Source organism: Oncorhynchus kisutch, linkage group LG16 (genome assembly GCF_002021735.2).
Source record: "Oncorhynchus kisutch isolate 150728-3 linkage group LG16, Okis_V2, whole genome shotgun sequence".
In the NCBI taxonomy this organism is placed as follows: Eukaryota; Metazoa; Chordata; class Actinopteri; order Salmoniformes; family Salmonidae; genus Oncorhynchus; species Oncorhynchus kisutch.
In genome coordinates this window covers 12,975,272-13,001,777 of record NC_034189.2, presented here as the reverse complement: position 1 = coordinate 13,001,777, position 26,506 = coordinate 12,975,272, and the positions used below count along the sequence as shown (strand labels likewise).

The 26,506-nt window shown below is 44.5% G+C and overlaps 1 protein-coding gene across 1 annotated transcript in view; it reads right to left on the bottom strand.

The window, feature by feature from the left end:
- Nucleotides 1-875: 875 nt before the first annotated feature.
- The window catches only part of LOC109882631 (beta-arrestin-2), a 90,740-nt gene continuing 65,109 nt past the window's right edge, over nucleotides 876-26,506 (bottom strand). Inside the window, exons 5-13 of the mRNA XM_031793075.1 lie at nucleotides 25,849-25,982; nucleotides 24,673-24,808; nucleotides 21,565-21,649; nucleotides 13,784-13,856; nucleotides 12,214-12,351; nucleotides 2,589-2,672; nucleotides 2,279-2,355; nucleotides 2,124-2,178; nucleotides 876-2,004 (exon numbers count right to left, since the gene is read on the bottom strand). Of these exons, the coding sequence (XP_031648935.1) occupies nucleotides 1,905-2,004; nucleotides 2,124-2,178; nucleotides 2,279-2,355; nucleotides 2,589-2,672; nucleotides 12,214-12,351; nucleotides 13,784-13,856; nucleotides 21,565-21,649; nucleotides 24,673-24,808; nucleotides 25,849-25,982 (882 nt within the window). The 3' untranslated portion in view covers nucleotides 876-1,904. The remainder of the gene's footprint in view (nucleotides 2,005-2,123; nucleotides 2,179-2,278; nucleotides 2,356-2,588; nucleotides 2,673-12,213; nucleotides 12,352-13,783; nucleotides 13,857-21,564; nucleotides 21,650-24,672; nucleotides 24,809-25,848; nucleotides 25,983-26,506) is intronic.

Below are 26,506 nucleotides of genomic sequence, written 5' to 3'. Positions count from 1 at the left end.
CCACCCCCCTTTCCCCTGCTCCCTACATTGGTGATTCTGATGATTGAGGCTTAAGTTGGATGCTGGTAGGTTTAAGAGGTTGGTCAATGTTAAACTTCACACAATTGAGGTAGAAGTCACTCCCTAACCACAGATCTAGGATCAGATTACCCTACACCAGGGTTTCCCAAACTCAGTCCCGGGGCACCTCTGGGAGCACGCTTTGGGTTTTCCCCCAGCACTACACAGCTGATTCAAATAATCAACTAATCATCAAGCTTTGATCATTTGAATCAGCTGTGTAGTGCTGGGGCAAAAAACAAAACATGTACCCCTTTGGATCCAGAGGACCATGTTTGAGAACCGCTGCCCTACACTAAAAGAATCTTACCCTGTATCAGTGGAGGGGGAACTTCCACCTACAACCTCCTTTAAATACTCTATTAATAGACCTGCAGAAGACTACAGCTTCAAACACCAGGGGGCACCCTTTGTGAGCTGTCAAAAAAATATCCTTGGCTGATCTACCTGGTCGATCTGGTCGACCTGATCTACCTGGTTGACCTGGTCGATCAAAATGAATAAGATTATATTGACGGGGGGACCTGATCCTAGATCAGCACTCCTACTCCTCTCGAAAACCACAGCTTTATAATTGGCCCAGTACAGTACAGTAGGCTATCGTCATAGACATGAGCCCTGATCTTATTGACAGTTGGGTTCGATCCAACTGCCACCTGACCTACCAAGAAAATGACTTTGGGCAAATCATGAACGTGAAAAAATAGTTCATGGCATCCGCTGAATGTAGGGTGTGTGTGTAGGTTCTGCTGCCTGAAGTCTCCTATGTAGTCCTTAACAGAATACACTGTCTGTACATACAATCACCTGCATCCTCACGCTGACTGCATCACACTCACACCCTCAGTGTAACTTAACTACACTGAGACGCTCACTGTAGCTGACTGTAAGTACACTTTACACCCCGCGACAATAACTAAGTGCACTGCACACACAGGACACTTACACACTCACTCCCTCACTGTGAGGATATGTAATCGTTTCACACTTGCCATAAAGGGGTAAAGTATTGAGTTACATAGTGGGTATAATGGGTGTCAAGGATAAGGTAAAGGTGTAATAACAACAATATAATTACAGTGTAATAACTGGTTATAACTATGTCATAACAATGTAATTAACTCAACTATTAAACTCATGTTCCCTCTAAGTAGTTGTGCAGCATCGCAGTCCTGTACATTACAGTTACATATAGGATTGCCTAAATTCCCCAAACTTTCCTCAAAATTCCCAGGTTTTACCAGAAATCTTGGTTGGATCTTGGATGGAAGATTCCCAGAATCAGGGGAGAATAAGTTGGAAATCCAGATTCTTCTGACCAGAATTTTGGGAAAATCTGGGAATTTGGGGAATTTTGCAACCTTAGGTACATGGTATTCAATCATGTAAATAATGACAAATGTATATCTGTCTGTCTACCCAGTTCTTATAAAGCTGGGACCTATAGAGCATATAGAACATCAACCCTGAATCAAAGAATGGATCCAAAACATATAGAAGGATTTCCTAAAACAGAGACTGTGGACTCGACACTCCTATAAATCCCTCCATCTCTCTCTCTCATTATCTCTGTTTCATCCTTCATTCTCTCTGTTTCTCAAACAAACTCGTGACAAAACAAACTCGTAGAAATGGAAAATCCCATCAAAGATGTACAAGAAAGAAGAGAGAAGAAGAAGGAGAAGAAGAAGTAGAGGGGGGGGGGGGTGAAAAATAGAATACATATGAGTGCTCCTGCTCCCCCTTTCTGAAGTTGAGCCTACTGGCCTGGAGACAACATGAGACCAGGGACTCGCCTGGCACCTCTCCCCAGGTTCAGGTGCATGATCCTGGGGGAGGGAGAGCTAGCACAAGTGGTCATCCTCATCCTTATCGTCCTTCGTTCCTTTCAGCCGCAGACGGGCAAAGTCCTCGAACACAAAGTCATCATCCTGAGAGAAATTACTGACAGAGAGATGGAGGAGCGATGAAGGGAGGGAGAAGGAGGAAGAGAGATTAAAATTGTGTTCAACAAACAAGGTGACATTTAAATTTGAGATACACAAACACTTTCTCTCTCTTACTTTGTCTCAAACTCTATCAGGTTACTGCCAACTGGGGCATCTGTTTCTGGGACGACTGTGGGTGGAAAGTAATGGCATTTCAAAACAGGTAAATATTCCCAAAAAACACTTTTCTAAAACATATGTTTCTCCATTGAACACACATTGGTCTGTACCTGATTGAGGTCTGGAGATGGGTAGGTCAGAGGGTTTGGGGTGCATTAGAACAAAAGGCAGCTCCACCGAGACATCCCTGTACAGAGCACACACAGTTATGTTGGACCTGTGCCAGAAAACACATTAGGCAGAGATGAACTGATACCCAGAGAACATTCCAGCGTAATCCAGGTGGAAACATTCACTTACAACCACTACATAAATCTATGTTAGACAGTGTAGGAGCAAAGATGCAGCCTACCCTCCGTGGGATAACACTAGTTTGAGCGTGTGTGTGTGTGTGTGTGTGTGTGTGTGTGTGTAACGCACCCTCCGCGAGACACCACTAGTTTGACCTTGACTCTGTAGGACACCAGGATCCCCAGAACCTCCTTATTGGACACATCTTTCACTCTGGAACACATCAAACAGAACCTCCTTATTGGATACATCTTTCACTCTGGAACACATCAAACAGAACCTCCTTATTGGATACATCTTTCACTCTGGAACACATCAAACAGAACCTCCTTATTGGATACATCTTTCACTCTGGAACACATCAAACAGAACCTCTTATTGGACACATCTTTCACTCTGGAACACATCAAACAGAACCTCCTTATTGGAGACATCTTTCACTCTGGAACACATCAAACAGAACCTCCTTATTGGACACATCTTTCACTCTGGAACACATCAAACAGAACCTCTTATTGGACACATATTTCACTCTGGAACACATCAAACAGAACCTCCTTATTGGACACATCTTTCACTCTGGAACACATCAAACAGAACCTCCTTATTGGACACATCTTTCACTCGGGAACACATCAAACAGAACCTCCTTATTGGACACATCTTTCACTCTGGAACACATCAAACAGAACCTCTTATTGGACACATCTTTCACTCTGGAACACATCAAACAGAACCTCTTATTGGACACATCAAACAGAACCTCCTTATTGGACACATCAAACAGAACCTCCTTATTGGACACATCTTTCACTCTGGAACACATCAAACAGAACCTCCTTATTGGACACATCTTTCACTCTGGAACACATCAAACATAACCTCCTTATTGGAGACATCAAACAGAACCTCTTATTGGACACATCTTTCACTCTGGAACACATCAAACAGAACCTCCTTATTGGAGACATCAAACAGAACCTCTTATTGGACACATCTTTCACTCTGGAACACATCAAACAGAACCTCCTTATTGGAGACATCAAACAGAACCTCCTTATTGGATACATCTTTCACTCTGGAACACATCAAACAGAACCTCCTTATTGGAGACATCAAACAGAACCTCCTTATTGTAGACATCTTTCACTCTGGAACACATCAAACATAACCTCCTTATTGGACACATCAAACAGAACCTCCTTATTGGAGACATCTTTCACTCTGGAACACATCAAACAGAACCTCCTTATTGGAGACATCAAACAGAACCTCCTTATTGGAGACATCTTTCACTCTGGAACACATCAAACATAACCTCCTTATTGGAGACATCTTTCACTCTGGAACACATCAAACATAACCTCCTTATTGGAGACATCTTTCACTCTGGAACACATCAAACAGAACCTCCTTATTGGACACATCTTTCACTCTGGAACACATCAAACAGAACCTCCTTATTGGAGACATCTTTCACTCTGGAACACATCAAACAGAACCTCCTTATTGGACACATCTTTCACTCTGGAACACATCAAACAGAACCTCCTTATTGGAGACATCTTTCACTCTGGAACACATCAAACATAACCTCCTTATTGGACACATTTTTCACTCTGGAACACATCAAACAGAACCTCCTTATTGGACACATCTTTCACTCTGGAACACATCAAACAGAACCTCCTTATTGGAGACATCTTTCACTCTGGAACACATCAAACATAACCTCCTTATTGGACACATCTTTCACTCTGGAACACATCAAACAGAACCTCCTTATTGGACACATCTTTAACTCTGGAACACATCAAACAGAACCTCCTTATTGGAGACATCTTTCACTCTGGAACACATCAAACAGAACCTCCTTATTGCACACATCTTTCACTCTGGAACACATCAAACAGAACCTCCTTATTGGACACATCTTTCACTCTGGAACACATCAAACAGAACCTCCTTATTGGAGACATCAAACAGAACCTCCTTATTGGATACATCTTTCACTCTGGAACACATCAAACAGAACCTCCTTATTGGAGACATCAAACAGAACCTCCTTATTGTAGACATCTTTCACTCTGGAACACATCAAACAGAACCTCCTTATTGGACACATCTTTCACTCTGGAACACATCAAACAGAACCTCCTTATTGGACACATCTTTCACTCTGGAACACATCAAACAGAACCTCCTTATTGGACACATCTTTCACTCTGGAACACATCAAACAGAACCTCCTTATTGGACACATCTTTCACTCTGGAACACATCAAACAGAACCTCTTATTGGATACAACTTTCACTCTGGAACACATCAAACAGAACCTCTTATTGGACACATCTTTCACTCTGGAACACATCAAACAGAACCTCCTTATTGGACACATCTTTCACTCTGGAACATATCAAACAGAACCTCCTTATTGGACACATCTTTCACTCTGGAACACATCAAACAGAACCTCCTTATTGGAGACATCTTTCACTCTGGAACACATCAAACAGAACCTCCTTATTGGACACATCTTTCACTCTGGAACACATCAAACAGAACCTCCTTATTGGAGACATCTTTCACTCTGGAACACATCAAACAGAACCTCCTTATTGGAGACATCAAACAGAACCTCCTTATTGTAGACATCTTTCACTCTGGAACACATCAAACAGAACCTCCTTATTGGACACATCTTTCACTCTGGAACACATCAAACAGAACCTCCTTATTGGACACATCTTTCACTCTGGAACACATCAAACAGAACCTCCTTATTGGACACATCTTTCACTCTGGAACACATCAAACAGAACCTCCTTATTGGACACATCTTTCACTCTGGAACACATCAAACAGAACCTCCTTATTGGACACATCTTTCACTCTGGAACACATCAAACAGAACCTCTTATTAGACACATCTTTCACTCTGGAACACATCAAACAGAACCTCCTTATTGGATACAACTTTCACTCTGGAACACATCAAACAGAACCTCTTATTGGACACATCTTTCACTCTGGAACACATCAAACAGAACCTCTTATTGGAGATATCAAACATAACCTCCTTATTGGAGACATCTTTCACTCTGGAACACATCAAACAGAACCTCCTTATTGGACACATCTTTCACTCTGGAACACATCAAACAGAACCTCTTATTGGAGATATCAAACATAACCTCCTTATTGGAGACATCTTTCACTCTGGAACACATCAAACATAACCTCCTTATTGGACACATCAAACAGAATCTCCTTTTTGGAGACATCTTTCACTCTGGAACACATAAAACAGAACCTCTTATTGGACACATCTTTCACTCTGGAACATATCAAACAGAACCTCCTTATTGGACACATCTTTCACTCTGGAACACATCAAACAGAACCTCCTTATTGGAGACATCTTTCACTCTGGAACACATCAAACAGAACCTCCTTATTGGACACATCTTTCACTCTGGAACACATCAAACAGAACCTCCTTATTGGAGACATCTTTCACTCTGGAACACATCAAACAGAACCTCCTTATTGCACACATCTTTCACTCTGGAACACATCAAACAGAACCTCCTTATTGGAGACATCTTTCACTCTGGAACACATCAAACATAACCTCCTTATTGGACACATCTTTCACTCTGGAACACATCAAACAGAACCTCCTTATTGGACACATCTTTCACTCTGGAACACATCAAACAGAACCTCCTTATTGGAGACATCAAACAGAACCTCCTTATTGGATACATCTTTCACTCTGGAACACATCAAACAGAACCTCCTTATTGGAGACATCAAACAGAACCTCCTTATTGTAGACATCTTTCACTCTGGAACACATCAAACAGAACCTCCTTATTGGACACATCTTTCACTCTGGAACACATCAAACAGAACCTCCTTATTGGACACATCTTTCACTCTGGAACACATCAAACAGAACCTCCTTATTGGACACATCTTTCACTCTGGAACACATCAAACAGAACCTCCTTATTGGACACATCTTTCACTCTGGAACACATCAAACAGAACCTCTTATTGGACACATCTTTCACTCTGGAACACATCAAACAGAACCTCCTTATTGGATACAACTTTCACTCTGGAACACATCAAACAGAACCTCTTATTGGACACATCTTTCACTCTGGAACACATCAAACAGAACCTCTTATTGGAGATATCAAACATAACCTCCTTATTGGAGACATCTTTCACTCTGGAACACATCAAACAGAACCTCCTTATTGGACACATCTTTCACTCTGGAACACATCAAACAGAACCTCTTATTGGAGATATCAAACATAACCTCCTTATTGGAGACATCTTTCACTCTGGAACACATCAAACATAACCTCCTTATTGGACACATCAAACAGAATCTCCTTTTTGGAGACATCTTTCACTCTGGAACACATCAAACAGAACCTCTTATTGGACACATCTTTCACTCTGGAACACATCAAACAGAACCTCCTTATTGGACACATCTTTCACTCTGGAACACATCAAACAGAACCTCCTTATTGGAGACATCTTTCACTCTGGAACACATCAAACAGAACCTCCTTATTGGACACATCTTTCACTCTGGAACACATCAAACAGAACCTCCTTATTGGAGACATCTTTCACTCTGGAACACATCAAACAGAACCTCCTTATTGCACACATCTTTCACTCTGGAACACATCAAACAGAACCTCCTTATTGGAGACATCAAACAGAACCTCCTTATTGGAGACATCAAACAGAACCTCCTTATTGGACACATCAAACAGAACCAGACACAAACTAACACAACATTTAGAGACCAGAGGACAACTGCAGGCATGTACAGTGGGGCAAAAAAGTATTTAGTCAGCCACCAATTGTGCAAGTTCTCCCACCTCAAACAGTCACACTCCAAACTCCACTATGGCCAAGACCAAAGAGCTGTCAAAGGACACCAGAAACACAATTGTAGACCTGCTAGGTAAGCAGCTTGGTTTGAAGAAATCAACTGTGGGAGCAATTATTAGGAAATGGAAGACATACAAGACCACTGATAATCTCCCTCGATCTGGGGCTCCACACAAGATCTCACCCCGTGGGGTCAAAATGATCACAAGAACGGTGAGCAAAAATCCCAGAACCACACGGGGGGACCTAGTGAATGACCTGCAGAGAGCTGGGACCAAAGTAACAAAGCCTACCATCAGTAACACACTACGCCGCCAGGGATTCAAATCCTGCAGTGCCAGACGTGTCCCCCTGCTTAAGCCAGTACAAGTCCAGGCCCGTCTGAAGTTTGCTAGAGAGCATTTGGATGATCCAGAAGAAGATTGGGAGAATGTCATATGGTCAGATGAAACCAAAATATAACTTTTTGGTAAAAACTCAACTTGCGTGTTTGGAGGACAAAGAATGCTGAGTTGCATCCAAAGAACACCATACCTACTGTGAAGCATGGGGGTGGAAACATCATGCTTTGGGGCTGTTTTTCTGCAAAGAGACCAGGACGACTGATCCGTGTAAAGGAAAGAATGAATGGGGCCATGTATCGTGAGATTTTGAGTGAAAACCTCCTTCCATCAGCAAGGGCATTGAAGATGAAACGTGGCTGTGACTTTCAGCATGACAATGATCCCAAACACACCGCCCGGGCAACGAAGGAGTGGCTTCGTAAGAAGCATTTCAAGGTCCTGGAGTGGCCTAGCCAGTCTCCAGATCTCAACACCATAGAAAATCTTTGGAGGGAGTTGAAAGTCTGTGTTGCCCAGCAACTGCCCCAAAACATCACTGCTCTAGAGGAGATCTGCATGGAGGAATGGGACAAAATACCAGCAACAGTGTGTGAAAACCTTGTGAAGACTTACAGAAAACGTTTGACCTCTGTCATTGCCAACAAAGGGTATATAACAAAGTATTGAGACATTTTTGTTATTGACCAAATACTTATTTTCCACCATAATTTGCAAATAAATTAATTAAAAATCCTACAATGTGATTTTCTGGATTTCTTTTTCTGATTTTGTCTGTCACAGTTGAAGTGTACCTATGATGAAAATTACAGGCCTCTCTCATCTTTTTAAGTGGGAGAACTTGCACAATTGGTGGCTGACTAAATACTTTTTTGCCCCACTGTATATGATGTTTTGACTAAATGGTATGGAGCTATGGAAGGAAGTGAATTGTTCTTAGCAGGTTAGGAGAATTAGGTTAAGAAGGTCAGAAAAATGGTTAGATAAAATTCTCTGTTAACCTGTCTTTGGTCCATAGCTGTTCTCCATCTAGTCACAACCTTGATATGAGGCAGTTGTTTGTTTGTTTATCTGAATTCTAATTTGGTTTCTCAAGAAGTCGCAAATCACCTGTGTGTGTGTCTATACGTGTCTGTGTGTGTGTTTCTATACATGTGTCTGTGTGTGTGTTTCTGGATATGTGTGTGTGTGTTTCTATACATGTGTCTGTGTGTGTGTTTCTATACATGTGTCTGTGTGTGTGTTTCTATACATGTGATTCTATACACGTGTGTGTGTGTTTGTGTTTCTACACGTGTGTGTTTGTGTTTCTATACGTGTGTTTGTGTTTCTATACATGTGTGTGTGTGTGTGTGTGTATGAATCTCAGATTTGAGTGTAACCTTGCTTGTTGTTGTTTGTGCATACAGTGCATTAGGGAATTATTCAGACCCCTTCACTTTTTCCACATTTTGTTACGTTACAGCCTTATTCTGAAATGGATTCAATAAATAAAAAAATCCTCAGCAATCTACACACAATACCCCATAATGGTTTTTAGACATTTTTGCAGATGTATTAAAAATTCAAAACAGAAATACATATTTATATAAGTAGTCAGACCCTTTGCTATGAGACTCGAAAGTGAGCTCAGGTGCATCCTGTTTCCATTGATCATCCTTGAGATGTTTCTACAACTTGAATGGAGTTCACAGTAAAAGGCGCATGACAGCCCGCTTGGAGTGTGCCAAGAGGCACCTAAAGACTCTCAGACCATGAGAAACAAGATTCTCTGGACTGATGAAACCAAGATTGAACTCTTTAGCTGGAGGTGGCAGCATCATGATGTGGGGATGTTTTTCAGCAGCAGGTACAGGGAGACTAGCCAGGATCAAGGGAAATATGAATGGAGCAAAGTACAGAGAGAGTTTTGATGAAAACCTGCTCCAAAGCGCTCAGGACCTCAGACTGGGGCGAAGGTTCACCTTCCAACAGGACAACAACCCTAAGCACACAGCCAAGACAATGCAGGAGTGGCTTCGGGACAAGTCTCTGAATGTCCTTGAGTGACAGAGCCCGGATTTCAACACGATCGAACATCTCTGGAGAGACCTAAAAATTGCTGAGCAGCGATGCTCCCCCCCCAACCTGACAGAGCTTGAGAGGAACTGCATAGAATGGGAGAAACTCCCCAAATATAGGTGTCCCAAGCTTGTAGAGTCATACCCAAGAAGACTTGAGGCTGTAATCACTGCCAAAGGTACTTCAACAAAGTACTGAGTAAAGGGTCTGAACACTTATGTAAATGTGATATTTCCATTTTTTTATTAGTAATACATTTGCAAACATTTCAAAATCTATTTTTGCTTTGTCATTATTATTATTGTGGTTATTGTGTGTAGATGGATGAGGGAAAAAAACAATTTAATCAATTTTAGAGTGAGACTGTAACGTAACAACATGAGAAAAGTCAAGGGGTCTGAATACTTTCTGAATGTGTGCTCTCTCCTCTCTTCCTCTCTTCTCTCTTCCTCTCTCCTCTCTTCCTCTCCCCTCGCGTCCTCTCTCCTCGCTTCCTCTCTTCCTCTCCTCTCTTCCTCTCTCCTCTCTTCCTCTTCCCTCTCTTCCTCTCTCCTCTTCCTCTCTCCTCGCTTCCTCTCTTCCTCTTCCTCTCTCCTCGCTTCCTCTCTCCTCTCTTCCTCTCTCCTCTCTTCCTCTCTCTTCAATTCAAGTTTACATGTTACATGTTTACACTGCCAAAGTAAACAAAAAAATGTACAGTAAACATTACACACATGTTCCAAAGGAATAGACATTTCAACAAATGTAATTGTCTATATACAGTTTCGTAACGATGTTCTTCACTGGTTGCCCTTTTCTTGTGGCAACAGGTCACAAATCTTGCTGCTGTGATTGCACACTGTGGAATTTCTTTGTGGGTCTGTGTAAACTGAGGGAAATACTGTATGTCTCTAATATGGTCATACATTTGGCAGGAGGTTAGGAAGTGCAGCTCAGTTTCCACCTCATTTTGTGGGCAGTGAGCACATAGCATGTCTTCTCTTGACAGCCATGTCTGCCTACAGCGGCCTTTCTCAATAGCAAGGATATGTTCACTGAGTCTGTACATAGTCAAAGCTTTCCTTAAGTTTGGGTCAGTCACAGTGGTCAGGTATTCTGCCACTGTGTACTCTCTGTTTAGGCCCAAATAGCATTCTAGTTTGCTCTGTTTTTTTGTTAATTCTTTCCAATGTGTCAAGTAATTATCTTTTTGTTTTCTCATGATTTGGTTGGGTGTAATTGTGTTGCTGTCCTGGGGCTCTGTGGGGTGTGTTTGTGTTTGTGAACAGAGCCTCAGGACCAGCTTGCATAGGGGACTCTTCTCAGGTTCATCTCTCTGTAGGTGACGGTTTTGTTATGGAAGGTTTGGGAATCGCTTCCTTTTAGGTGGTTATAGAATTTAACAGCTCTTTTCTGGATTTTGATTATTAGCGGGTATCGGCCTAATTCTGCTCTGCATGCATTATTTGGTGTTTTACGTTGTACACGGAGGATATTTTTGCAGAATTCTGCATGCAGAGTCTCAATTTGTTGTTTGTCCCATTTTGTGAATTCTTGGTTGGTGAGCGGACCCCAGACCTCACAACCATAAAGGTCAATGGGTTCTATGACTTATTCAAGTATCTTTAGCCAGATCCTAATTGGGATGAAGAGTTCTATGCTCATTTTGATGGCATAGAAGGCCCTTCTTGCCTTGTCTCTCAGATCGTTCACAGCTTTGTGGAAGTTACCTGTGGCGCTGATGTTTAGGCCGAGGTATGTATAGTTTTTTGTGTGCTCTAGGGCAGCGGTGTCTAGACGGAATTTGTATTTGTGGTCCTGGTGACTGGACCTTTTTTGGAACACCCTTATTTTGGTCTTACTGAGATTTACTGTCAGGGTCCAGGTCTGTCAGGGCCCAGGTCTGTCAGGGCCCAGGTCTGTCAGGGCCCAGGTCTGACACGGTCCAGGTCTGTCAGGGCCCAGGTCTGTCAGGGCCCAGGTCTGTCAGGGCCCAGGTCTGTCAGGGTCCAGGTCTGACAGAATCTGTGCAGAAGATCTAGGTGCTGCTGTAGGCCCTCCTTGGTTGGGGACAGAAGCACCAGATCATTAGCAAACAGTAGACATTTGACTTCAGATTCGCGTAGGGTGAGGCTGGGTGCTACAGACTCTCTGTCTCTATCGTCTCTCTGTCTCTCTCTGTCATCTCTCTATCGTCTCTCTCTATCGTCTCTCTCGTCTCTCTCTCTCTCTCTGTAATGTGTTTCTCTGTCTATTTTCTCTGTCTATCTCGTCTCTCTCTCTCTCTAGTCTCTCTCTCTCTCTCTCTCTAGTCTCTCTCTCTCTCTGTGATGTGTTTCTCTAGTCTCTCTCTCTCTCTCTCTCTCTGTAATGTGTTTCTCTAGTCTCTCTCTCTCTCTATAATGTGTTTCTCTAGTCTCTCTCTCTCTATGTAATGTCTTACATAGTGCTGGAGGCCAGATTGGTGTCTTCGTGCTTCAGCTTGCCATCCAGAGCCAGGCCTCTCTTTTCTCGGTTGTTGGTGAGCGTGGGAGTCAGGGTGTACACCTTACAGAATGTACTGCTGGGGGACACCTGGTCACTGTGGAGGATGGTGAGAGAGAGAAAATGATTGATTATTTATTTCATATGTGATGGGTTCCTAGTTCCTCTTGTATAGGAATCCACAACGCTGGGGAAGCAGTAAGGAAAGAAGAGAGGAAAAGAAAGGATCTGTGAGATGCTGGAACAGGGAGGGAGAGGGGCATTGAAGGGGACTAGACTGGGAGAGAATCCTCTTCATTTGAGAGAAAGGATATTGGGTTTTGGGGCCAGTGGCTTCTTGTGGAGGACTGGATAACAGGGGACAAGGAGGATAGTTATCAGAGTGGGAGGTCGGGCATCTCGATTTAGGCCATGAGGGAAAGTTTTGGTGGACCAAAAATCAAGCCAGGTACTGGGGTTGTGGGGAGGTCTGGGTCTGGGAGCTCTGGGGGTTACGTCTTGGGCGGCCATTTTGGGTCAAAGTCTAGCCAGTCGCTCCTCCTCTACTCACCGGTCGGAGGCACGGCCCACAGACTTTTTGTAGGTGTCACATCTGTGCAGAACTACATCAGTCACCTGTAAAACTACAGTACAGGGGGGGAAACACTGACTAAGATGTCAAAACAATGAGACAAGGGGCTGTGATGTTACTAGACGGGATAAGATGAGGTTATCTATGGCCGTTGAGAAGGGGTAGATGGGGGGTGGGGAGGAGAGGGGTATTCTGGCATGGCAGTGCCAGCAGAAAGGGGGTTGGGTGATGTCATAGAGGGCCATACAATATGAGGTAGAAGATATGCAGAAATAATACAACAAAACTATTAAAAACACTACTGAAAGTGAGTGTCTGTTTGGCCACACAATCTGCCTGCATTATTCTCTCTCTCTCACAGACGAGACAAAGAAGAAGAGAAGGAGGATGAGAAGGAGACAGGGATGGAGAGAGAGGTTTGGAGAGAAGAAGACAGGGATGGAGAGAGAGGTTTGGAGAGAAGGGTACAGGGATGGAGAGAGAGGTTAGGAGAGAAGGGGACAGGGTTGGAGAGAGAGGTTTGGAGAGAAGGGGACAGGGATGGACAGAAGGGGACAGGGATGGAGAGAGAGGTTTGGAAAGAAGGGGACAGGGGTGGAGAGAGAGGTTTGGAGAGAAGGGGACAGGGATGGAGAGAGGTTTGGAGAGAAGGGGACAGGGATGGGGAGAGAGGTTTGGAGAGAAGGGGACAGGGATGGAGAGAGAGGTTTGGAAAGAAGGGGACAGGTATGGAGAGAAGGGGACAGGGATGGAGAGAGAGGTTTGGAAAGAAGGGTACAGGGATGGAGAGAGAGGTTTGGAGAGAAGGGGACAGGGATGGAGAGAGAGGTTTGGAAAGAAGGGGACAGGTATGGAGAGAAGGGGACAGGGATGGAGAGAGAGGTTTGGAGAGAAGGGTACAGGGATGGAGAGAGAGGTTTGGAGAGAAGGGGACAGGGATGGAGAGAAGGGGACTCACTCTGCCTCTTCCTGTGCAACAGGACACTTGTACTGAGCCGTACTGAACAGACAAATGTCAGCATACTGGCGAACTGCAGCAGGGGAGAGAGAGAGGGTTAACACAGTAGGAAAACACACACACTGTAGGAGACACGCTGTAGGAGACACGCTGTAGGAGAGAGAGAGGGTTAACACAGTAGGAAAACACACACACTGTAGGAGACACGCTGTAGGAGACACGCTGTAGGAGACACGCTGTAGGAGAGAGAGAGGGTTAACACAGTAGGAAAACACACACACTGTAGGAGACACGTTGTAGGAGACACGCTGTAGGAGAGAGAGAGGGTTAACACAGTAGGAAAACACACACACTGTAGGAGACACGCTGTAGGAGACACGCTGTAGGAGACACGCTGTAGGAGAGAGAGAGGGTTAACACAGCAGGAAAACACACACGCTGTAGGAGACACGCTGTAGGAGACAAGCTGTAGGAGACACGCTGTAGGAGACACGCTGTAGGAGAGAGAGAGGGTTAACACAGCAGGAAAACACACACGCTGTAGGAGACACGCTGTAGGAGACACGCTGTAGGAGAAACGCTGTAGGAGACACGCTGTAGGAGAGAGAGAGGGTTAACACAGCAGGAAAACACACACGCTGTAGGAGACACGCTGTAGGAGACACGCTGTAGGAGACACGCTGTAGGAGAGAGAGAGGGTTAACACAGCAGGAAAACACACACGCTGTAGGAGACACGCTGTAGGAGACACGCTGTAGGAGAGAGAGAGGGTTAACACAGCAGGAAAACACACACGCTGTAGGAGACACGCTGTAGGAGACACGCTGTAGGAGACACGCTGTAGGAGTCACGCTGTAGGAGAGAGAGAGGGTTAACACAGCAGGAAAACACACACGCTGTAGGAGACACGCTGTAGGAGAAACGCTGTAGGAGACACGCTGTAGGAGAGAGAGAGGGTTAACACAGCAGGAAAACACACACGCTGTAGGAGACACGCTGTAGGAGACACGCTGTAGGAGACACGCTGTAGGAGACACGCTGTAGGAGAGAGAGAGGGTTAACACAGCAGGAAAACACACATGCTGTAGGAGACACGCTGTAGGAGACACACTGTAGGAGACACGCTGTAGGACACACACTGTAGGAGACACGCTGTAGGAGACACGCTGTAGGAGACACACTGTAGGAGACACACTGTAGGAGACACGCTGTAGGAGACACGCTGTAGGAGACACGCTGTAGGAGACACGCTGTAGGAGACACGCTGTAGGAGAGAGAGAGGGTTAACACAGCAGGAAAACACACACGCTGTAGGAGACACGCTGTAGGAGACACGCTGTAGGAGACACGCTGTAGGAGACACGCTGTAGGAGACACACAGTAGGAGACACGCTGTAGGAGAGAGAGGGTTAGGAGACACACTGTAGGAGACACACTGTAGGAGACATGCTGTAGGAGACACGCTGTAGGAGAGAGAGAGGGTTAACACAGCAGGAAAACACACACGCTGTAGGAGACACGCTGTAGGAGAGAGAGAGGGTTAACACAGCAGGAAAACCCACACGCTGTAGGAGACACGCTGTAGGAGACACGCTGTAGGAGACACGCTGTAGGAGAGAGAGAGGGTTAACACAGCAGGAAAACACACACGCTGTAGGAGACACGCTGTAGGAGACACACAGTAGGAGACACGCTGTAGGAGACACGCTGTAGGAGACACACAGTAGGAGACATGCTATAGGAGACACGCTGTAGGAGAGAGAGGGACAGGAAGCATACCCATACAAACCTGTGTATAAAGTACTACTGCAATACCAACCATCTGTCTCTCGTCTGGTCTGAGCAGAATCACGTTGTTGGAAACAAAGGCTGTTCTGAGAGCAGGCCTGGTTGTGGCTATATGTTGGAGTCACGTCTGGGACAGAGCTGTGGGGATTTTACTTTTTTCTCAGCCGGTAATTGTCATGCAAATCATTGCCGGTCTCACAGGGCTTCAAAGCCTACAAGCCATTGGTGCGGACCTTTGGAACATCTACATTTAAGAAGAAACTGTCGCTTATTTCAGAAGAACAAAATAGCATACTCTGAGTTGTCCTTATCTGGCTGATCTGGCTATGACATATGGCTGTGGGCTACACTAGTTCATTTAGTAGACAAGATTTGCTTAGAATTCCCAAGGCATTATTTTATAGTATGAAGAATACAATTGAACATATCTGAATAAAATAGAAAGGGTCTTTTTCCTAAACGATTCAGAGGGAGTTCGCACATGCAGCTATTCTGTGTTGAGCAGTTAACAAATTGATCATTTGAAACAGGTCCTCCTGTAGGTTTACTTCAGAGTTAAACTCGCCACGGTTTGTTTTTTTGTGCAGGCTAAACACACCTCATCAGTCTCTCATTCACAATTTGACAAGCACTTGATAATATTCTCACCCATCAGACTATTCTCAATTTAATCTGGTCTTTACATACAGCCTACTCATAAATGTGTGGAATTCTTTTTGATTTAGAATAGCCCACAAAAAAATAAACATTCATAGCATTCATTCATAGCATTCATTCATAGCATTAATTCATAGCATTCATTCATAACATTCATTCATAGCATTAATTCATAGCATTCATTCATAACATTCATTCATAGCATTAATTCATAGCATTCATTCAAAACATTCATTCATAGCTTTGCTAACCTCTATGGGGGTCTTTTTGAATAACGTTTTGTTAATAATGAAAACGAAAATGCATTTCTGAATAAAGTCCTGAAGTGGTATTGATATATTGACGACATGTTTTGCATATGGGAAGGAACTGAAGAAGAGTTGTCAGACTTTATGGCACTACTCAATGACATTGACCCCAATCTCAAATTCACTGTTGAACGTGACACTAAACGTGTTCATTACGTCGATATGTGGATTGAGAAATCAAATGGAACCCCGTTTACCACTCAGTACAGAAACGAAACAGACAGAAATACTCTAATACAGGGGGACAGCTTCCACCCTGGGCCATTAAAAAGAGGACTTCTAAGAAGCCAGTTTCTCAGACTGCGCCGTATATGACACACCACAGAGGACTGTCTAGAAACAGCAGCGGAGATGCACAGTAGGTTTCTATGAAGAGGCTATTCACCACAATGTGTGGATGAAGCTCTTCATTTGGCATTGGAAAACACACGAGATGAACTGCTACAAAAAGGACCCGCTAAAGCTAAAGAACTCAAAGTGGGAGATGCTGTCAAGAAACACTGGCATGTTCAGAAATCCACCACTTATTGTATATAGAGGTCGCAATTTACGCGATAAATTGGCTCATGCCAACTGCCGGCCACAAAAGAAAACGAGGCAGGCTCTTTTACGCCCTCTTCTGATTGGTCGCTATAAATGCAGAGGTGGCGCACAGTTGTTGGGGAATAATCAGAATTAGTTGGTAACATAGGTAAGATGTTTTATATTCATCATATGTTTGTAAGTTACTTCTCATCAGAATGTTATTTTTGTATAATACTGTGGCAGGGTTGCAGTATCTGTTCTATGTCAAGACTAAGTTGCTTGGGCCGCAGAGAGGGGAGAGGTCAAGCGTGTATCTCTTGGCTCCACAATGTCTCTGTGCCAGTCAGTGTGTCTCTGTGATCTTGTCAAGATAGGATGGATTTGATATATGGCTGTTGATATGGAGGATTTGTTTATGGTTCTGAGTTTGAGAAGTGAGCATAGTTTAGGAGACAAAGCTGAACGGTAAATTATGCCTATGCTGTCTCACTATGTGTCTTTGCTATAAAGGATCTCAGTTGAAATGTGTGAGGGACTCTCAGGGAATTCATTGATAGACACTGAATTGATCTGAGAGTCACAGGGTTGTGATAGAGCTGATATAATGAAAGATGGACTTTGATAACTAACTCTGACTTGTGCGTGGTTTGCTCTCATGATTTGGTAAATAGAGGACATTTCCACGACACAGTGCAACAACATGATGAAGTCTGCCACCCACACACAGGAAAACGGTTCCAAATAAATGACATTATTATGTGCTCCACCACCCATTTTCCCCATTGTGTTTGTGGGATCTTGTCTTCAGTTCGTTGCCGGTGTGCACACCAGTAGCTTCACGTTTCGTTTGTGCTTCATTGTTTTTGTTTGAGTTTTGATTTATTAAAAATATGTGCAACTCTACGCACGCTGAGCCTTGGTCTACTCATTACGACGAGCGTGACACTATGTATGTTATGTTGTGAATTTGAACATGAATTAGGTGCCTATTTAAGATTACGATGTACCCAATGATTAATGAAAACTTGCTATGTCCTCATTGTGGTTTTTCAGACGTGTTCAATATACGAATAATTATGAAATGCATATTGTTATATTTGGTAACACTTATTTGTTTTTCCTTTGCCTCCAACTCCCTTCGATGCGTGGAACGGATGTGGGTGTGGCTAGGTCTAGATAAGGGTGCTAATTTTAAAAAATTCACAAATGCTCTGACGAAGGCCGTGAGGCCGATACGTAAGGTTATTAAAAATCAGTGATACTGTCAAGAGCAGTGTGTGGTTTCCTTTTCCCTTCATCTTGTTCAACTGTTACCAGGCACCTGCAAAACGTTTGCTCAGATGTGCAAGTGCCTTTAGAATTTTTTATTTTGAAAAAGTCCACAAAAAAATGAATGCGCAAAGCATTGTGTTTAATATTAGGAATATTAGGAGGGCCTAGTGAGGGCCTAGTGTGGGCCTAGTGAGGGCCTAGTGTGGGCCTAGTGAGGGCCTAGTGTGGGCCTAGTGAGGGCCTAGTGAGGGCCTAGTGAGGGCCTAGTGAGGGCCTAGTGAGGGCCTAGTGAGGGCCTAGTGAGGGCCTAGTGAGGGTCTAGTGTGGGCCTAGTGAGGGCCTAGTGTGGGCCTAGTGAGGGCCTAGTGTGGGCCTAGTGAGGGCCTAGTGTGGGTCTAGTGAGGGCCTAGTGTGGGCCTAGTGAGGGCCTAGTGTGGGCCTAGTGAGGGCCTAGTGTGGGCCAAGTGAGGGCCTAGTGTGGGTCTAGTGAGGGCCTAGTGTGGGCCTAGTGAGGACCTAGTGTGGGCCTAGTGAGGGCCTAGTGTGGGCCTAGTGAGGGCCTAGTGAGGGCCTAGTGTGGGCCTAGTGAGGGCCTAGTGTGGGCCTAGTGTCTGTGGGTTATGGGTTTTTGCTTTTCCTTTCAATTAAGACCTAGACGACCAGGTGTGGGGAGTTCCTTACTAATTAGCAACCTTAATTCATCAATCAAGTACAAGGGAGGAGCACCCGCAGACACTTTCCCTCCGTCTAATGAGTTTGACACGTGTGGATTATATGGACAATAGAGTGCTATTTACTGGGCCATTAGTAACTAGCTGTTATTACCAGGACATTAGTAATTAGCTGTTATTACCAGGCCATCGGTAATTAGCTGTTATTACCAGGACATTAGTAACTAGCTGTTATTACCAGGCCATTAGTAATTAGCTGTTATTACCAGGCCATCAGTAATTAGCTGTTATTACCAGGCCATTAGTAATTAGCTGTTATTACCAGGACATTAGTAATTAGCTGTTATTACCAGGCCATCAGTAATTAGCTGTTATTACCAGGACATCAGTAATTAGCTGTTATTACCAGGACATTAGTAATTAGCTGTTATTACCAGGCCATCAGTAATTAGCTGTTATTACCAGGACATTAGTAACTAGCTGTTATTACCAGGCCATTAGTAATTAGCTGTTATTACCAGGCCATTAGTAATTAGCTGTTATTACCAGGCCATTAGTAATTAGCTGTTATTACCAATACATTAATAATTAGCTGTTATTACCAGGACATCAGTAATTAGCTGTTATTACCAGGCCATTAGTAATTAGCTGTTATTACCAGGCCATTAGTAATTAGCTGTTATTACCAGGCCATTAGTAATTAGCTGTTACTACCAGGACATTAGTAATTAGCTGTTATTACCAGGACATTAGTAATTAGCTGTTATTACCAGGCCATTGGTAATTAGCTGTTAGCATATTTGGTAGATAACTAATGGCCATCAGAGGGCAGTTTTGGAGAAGCATAGATACCGTGACTCACCGAATTTGACTGCGGTCATAACTCGTGACTGCCGGTGTGGCAGTAATACGGTCAACGTAACAGCCCTAGTCTGGGACAATTTTAGCATTTTAGCTAACCCTAACCCTTCTCCTAACCTGCTAAGTTGATTCTCCTAACCTGCTACGTTGATTCTCCTAACCTGCTACGTTAATTCTCCTATCCTGCTACGTTAATTCTCCTATCCTGCTACGTTAATTCTCCTAACCTGCTACGTTAATTCTCCTAACCTGCTACGTTAATTCTCCTAACCTGCTACGTTAATTCTCCTATCCTGCTACGTTAATTCTCCTAACCTGCTACGTTAATTCTCCTAACCTGCTACGTTAATTCTCCTAACCTGCTACGTTAATTCTCCTAACCTGCTACGTTAATTCTCCTATCCTGCTACGTTAATTCTCCTAACCTGCTACGTTAATTCTCCTATTCTGCTACGTTAATTCTCCTAACCTGATACGTTAATTCTCCTATCCTGCTACGTTAATTCTCCTATCCTGCTACATTAGTTCTCCTATCCTGCTATATTAATTATCCTATCCTGCTACGTTAATTATCCTATCCTGCTACGTTGATTCTCCTGCATAAAGTCCTTTCTGCTGTACTCCAAAACCGTCAGCCCTGCCCGCAGAACAGCGTGAGTTTCCAATAACGCCATACCCCCTGGTCTGAGGATACCATACCCCCTGGTCTGAGGATACCATACCCCCTGGTCTGATAATACCATACCCCCTGGTCTGAGGATACCATACCCCCTGGTCTGAGGATACCATACCCCCTGGTCTGATGATACCATACCCCCTGGTCTGATGATACCATACCCCCTGGTCTGATGATACCATACCCCCTGGTCTGAGGATACCATACCACCTGGTCTGAGGATACCATACCACCTGGTCTGAGGATACCATACCCCCTGGTCTGAGGATACCACACCCCCTGGTCTGAGGATACCATACCACCTGGTCTGAGGATACCATACCCCCTGGTCTGAGGATACCATACCACCTGGTCTGATGATACCATACCCCCTGGTCTGAGGATACCATACCACCTGGTCTGAGGATACCATACCACCTGGTCTGAGGATACCATACCCCCTGGTCTGAGGATACCACACCCCCTGGTCTGAGGATACCATACCACCTGGTCTGAGGATACCATACCCCCTGGTCTGATGATACCATACCACCTGGTCTGAGGATACCATACCCCCTGGTCTGATAATACCATACCACCTGGTCTGAGGATACCATACCCCCTGGTCTGATAATACCATACCACCTGGTCTGAGGATACCATACCCCCTGGTCTGATGATACCATACCACCTGGTCTGAGGATACCATACCCCCTGGTCTGATAATACCATACCCCCTGGTCTGATGATACCATACCCCCTGGTCTGATGATACCATACCCCCTGGTCTGATGATACCATACCCCCTGGTCTGAGGATACCATACCCCCTGGTCTGATGATACCATACCCCCTGGTCTGAGGATACCATACCCCCTGGTCTGAGGATACCATACCCCCTGGTCTGAGGATACCATACCCCTGGTCTGATGATACCATACCCCTGGTCTGAGGATACATACCCCCTGGTCTGATGATACCATACCCCCTGGTCTGAGGATACCATACCCCCTGGTCTCTTTCTCTCCCCTGGTCTGTGTCTTACCTGAGATTTTCAACCTCTTGACTGTTTTGGTGGAGTTGTTGGTCGCATGGACATTCACACTGATAGGTTCTCCATGGTAGTAGAGCTGAGAGAGAGGGAGAGAAAGAGAGGGGGAGAAAGAGGGAGAGAAAGAGAGGGGGAGAAAGAGAGGGGAGAGAGAGGGGGAGAAAGAGAGGGGGAGAAGGAGAGGGGAGAGAAAGAGAGGGGGAGAAAGAGAGGGGGAGAGAGAGGGGGAGAAAGAGAGGGGGAGAGAGAGGGGGAGAAAGAGAGGGGGAGAGAGAGGGGGAGAAAGAGAGGGGGAGAGAGGGGGGAGAAAGAGAGGGGGAGAAAGAGAGGGGCAGAAAGAGAGGGAGAGAGAGGGAGAGAAAGAGAGGGGAGAAAGAGGGGGAGAAAGAGAGGGGAGAGAGAGGGAGAGAAAGAGAGGGGAGAAAGAGGGGGAGAAAGAGAGGGGGAGAGAGAGGGGGAGAAAGAGAGGGGGAGAGAGAGGGGAGAAAGAGAGGGGGAGAAAGAGAGGGGGAGAGAGGGAGGAGAAAGAGAGGGGGAGAAAGAGAGGGGCAGAAAGAGAGGGGGAGAAAGAGAGTGGCAGAAAGAGAGGGGGAGAAAGAGAGGGGCAGAAAGAGAGGATGAAAGAGAGAGAACAAGAATGAGAGATAAAGGGGAGGGGTTGGGGGTCAATATACAGTGACAACGTTTGTTGTTTTGTCTCTGTACTGCAGAACTTTGGATTTGAAATTATATAATGACTATTCGGTTAAAGCGCTGACTGTCAGCTTTGGTGGCAGGTAGTCTAGTGGTTAGAGTGTAGGGGCGGCAGGTAGTCTAGTGGTTAGAGTGTAGGGGCGGCAGGTAGTCTAGTGGTTAGAGTATAGGGGCGGCAGGTAGTCTAGTGGTTAGAGTGTAGGGGCGGCAGGTAGCCTAGTGGTTAGAGTGTAGGGGCAGTAGGTAGCCTAGTGCTTAGAGTGTAGAGGTGGCAGGTAGCCTTGTAAATAAGAATTTGTTCTCAACTGACTTGCCTAGTTAAATAAGGTTAAATATACAGTGCCTTGCGAAAGTATTCGGCCCCCTTGAACTTTGCGACCTTTTGCCACATTTCAGGCTTCAAACATAAAGATATAAAACTGTATTTTTTTGTGAAGAATCAACAACAAGTGGGACACAATCATGAAGTGGAACGACATTATTGGATATTTCAAACTTTTTTAACAAATCAAAAACTGAAAAATTGGGCGTGCAAAATTATTCAGCCCCCTTAAGTTAATACTTTGTAGCGCCACCTTTTGCTGCGATTACAGCTGTAAGTCGCTTGGGGTATGTCTCTATCAGTTTTGCACACCGAGAGACTGACATTTTTTCCCATTCCTCCTTGCAAAACAGCTCGAGCTCAGTGAGGTTGGATGGAGAGCATTTGTGAACAGCAGTTTTCAGTTCTTTCCACAGATTCTCGATTGGATTCAGGTCTGGACATTGACTTGGCCATTCTAACACCTGGATATGTTTATTTTTGAACCATTCCATTGTAGATTTTGCTTTATGTTTTGGATCATTGTCTTGTTGGAAGACAAATCTCCGTCCCAGTCTCAGGTCTTTTGCAGACTCCATCAGGTTTTCTTCCAGAATGGTCCTGTATTTGGCTCCATCCATCTTCCCATCAATTTTAACCATCTTCCCTGTCCCTGCTGAAGAAAAGCAGGCCCAAACCATGATGCTGCCACCACCAAGTTTGACAGTGTGGATGGTGTATTCAGGGTGATGAGCTGTGTTGCTTTTACACCAAACATAACATTTTGCATTGTTGCCAAAAAGTTCAATTTTGGTTTCATCTGACCAGAGCACCTTCTTCTATCTCTCTCTATCTCTGCAGTTCATCCAGAGTGATCATGGGCCTCTTGGCTGCATCTCTGATCAGTCTTCTCCTTGTATGAGCTGAAAGTTTAGAGGGACGGCCAGGTCTTGGTAGATTTGCAGTGGTCTGATACTCCTTCCATTTCAATAACTTCGCTTGCACAGTGCTCCCTGGGATGTTTAAAGCTTGGGAAATCTTTTTGTATCCAAATCCGGCTTTAAACTTCTTCACAACAGTATCTCGGACCTGCCTGGTGTGTTCCTTGTTCTTCATGATGCTCTCTGCGCTTTTAACGGACCTCTGAGACTATCACAGTGCAGGTGCATTTATACGGAGACTTGATTACACACAGGTGGATTGTATTTATCATCATTAGTCATTTAGGTCAACATTGGATCATTCAGAGATCCTCACTGAACTTTGCTGCACTGAAAGTAAAGGGGCTGAATCATTTTGCACGCCCAATTTTTCAGTTTTTGATTTGTTAAAAAAGTTTGAAATATCCAATAAATGTCGTTCCACTTCATGATTGTGTCCCACTTGTTGTTGATTCTTCACAAAAAAATACAGTTTTATATCTTTATGTTTGAAGCCTGAAATGTGGCAAAAGGTCGCAAAGTTCAAGGGGGCCGAATACTTTCGCAAGGCACTGTATATCTATTTTTATAGATAGAGAGCGATAGAGATAGAATATGACGGCAGGTAGCCTAGCAACAGAACATAAATTCCCCCCCTTTTTTTCATCTGCTATAACCAATCAATCAAATATTATTTGTAGAACGCTTTTTACAAATTCATGTGTGTGTGTGTGTGTGTGTGTGTGTGTGTGTGTGTGTGTGTGTGTGTGTGTGTGTGTGTGTGTGTGTGTGTGTGAGTGTACCTCTATTTCGTCCAGTGAGCTCTAGGTGTAAAGAGTGTTGCCGTGTGTGTGTGTGTGTGTGTGTGTGTGTGTGTGTGTGTGTGTGTATCCTACATCTTTATCCAGGGAGGCCTCTAGGTGTAATGAGTGTTGCCATGTGTGTGTGTGTGTGTGTGTGTGTGTGTGTGTGTGTGTGTGTGTGTATCCTACATCTTTATCCAGGGAGACCTCTAGGTGTAATGAGTGTTGCCGTGTGTGTGTGTATCCTACATCTTTATCCAGGGAGGCCTCTAGCTGTAATAAGTGTTGCCGTGTGTGTGTGTGTGTGTACCCTACCTCTTTATCCAGGGAGGCCTCTAGGTGTAATGAGTGTTGCCGTGTGTGTGTGTGTGTGTGTGTATCCTACCTCTTTATCCAGGGAGGCCTCTAGGTGTAGGGATCTATCTGACAGTAGGAAGGATCGTGTTGTCTCCACCATGGGCTGAGGACCAGGCTTCTCTGGGGCGTACTGCACCTTACGGATCACCAGACGCACTGAGTTCCTGTATTAACACACAGGAGAAAAATACATGACAGACCATACAACCATAAAACAAACCCCTCACACACTAGGGTTATCAACATATCAGGGTTGGGAGTCAATTCCATTTCAATTCCCGTCAATTCGGAAACTAAACCAAATTCAAATTCCAATTATTCCTAATTGAAAAACATTGAAGAGAGAATTAGAATTTCAGTGTACTTCCTGAATTGACTGGAATCTAAGTGGATAAATCTAAATCAATCTAAGCCCCCAACCCTGGTTCATACACCATCATTTAACAAACCCTCCACACTGAATCACTGAGTCACTGAATGAAAGGCCACATAGCCTGCTTAGACTACAGTCTACAGTCTACAGTCTACAGACTACAGTCTACAGTCTACAGTCTACAGTCTATAGTCTACAGTCTACAGTCTTACCTTTTATGTATCTTCTCCTCTACAGTCTACAGTCTACAGTATATAGTCTACAGTCTACAGTCTACAGTCTATAGTCTATAGTCTACAGTCTACAGTCTACAGTCTACAGTCTTACCTTTTATGTATCTTCTCCTCTACAGTCTACAGTCTACAGTCTACAGTATATAGTCTACAGTCTTACCTTTTATGTATCTTCTCCTCTACAGTCTACAGTCTACTGGCTACAGTCTACAGTCTATAGACTACAGTCTACAGTCTACAGTCTACAGTCTTACCTTGTATGTATCTTCTCCTCTACAGTCTACAGTCTCCAGACTACAGTCTACAGACTACAGTCTACTGTCTACTGTCTACAGTCTACAGTCTTACCTTGTATGTATCTTCTCCTCTACAGTCTACAGTCTACAGACTACAGTCTACAGTCTACAGACTACAGTCTACAGTCTATAGTCTACAGTCTACAGACTACAGTCTTACCTTTTATGTATCTTCTCCTCTACAGTCTACAGTCTACAGTCTACAGTCTTACCTTTTATGTATCTTCTCCTCTACAGTCTACAGTCTTACCTTGTATGTATCTTCTCCTCTACAGTCTACAGTCTACAGTCTACAATCTTACCTTTTATGTATCTTCTCGTCTACAGTCTTAGCGCAGAAGGCTCTGACCTCAAAGTCTACTCCACAGGCCTGAACAGAGAGAGAAAGTAAGGGAGAGACAGAGAGAGGGAGAGAGAGAGAGCGAGAGAGACAGAGAGAGAGGGAGGGAGCGTGAGAGAAAGTGAGGGAGAGGCAGAGAGAGAGAGGGAGGGAGAGCGAGAGAGACAGAGAGAGAGGGAGGGAGAAGCAGAGAGAGGGAGAGAGAGAGCGAGAGAGACAGAGAGAGAGGGAGGGAGCGTGAGAGAAAGTGAGGGAGAGGCAGAGAGTGGGAGAGAGAGATCGAGAGAGACAGAGAGAGAGGGAGGGAGCGTGAGAGAAAGTGAGGGAGAGGCGAGAGAGAGAGGGGGTTAGAGCGAGAGAGACAGAGAGAGAGAGAGAGAGGGAGGGAGAGGCAGAGAGAGAGAGGGAGGGAGAGCGAGAGAGACAGAGAGAGAGGGAGGGAGCGCGAGAGAAAGTGAGGGAGAGGCAGAAAGAGGAGAGACAGAAATAGGGGTAGACAGAGAGAGAGGGGTAGATAGAGAGAGAGGGGTAGATAGAGAGAGAAGAGGGAGAGGCAGAAAGAGGGAGAGACAGAAATAGGGGTAGACAGAGAGAGAGGGTAGACAGAAGTGCGTGGGGTA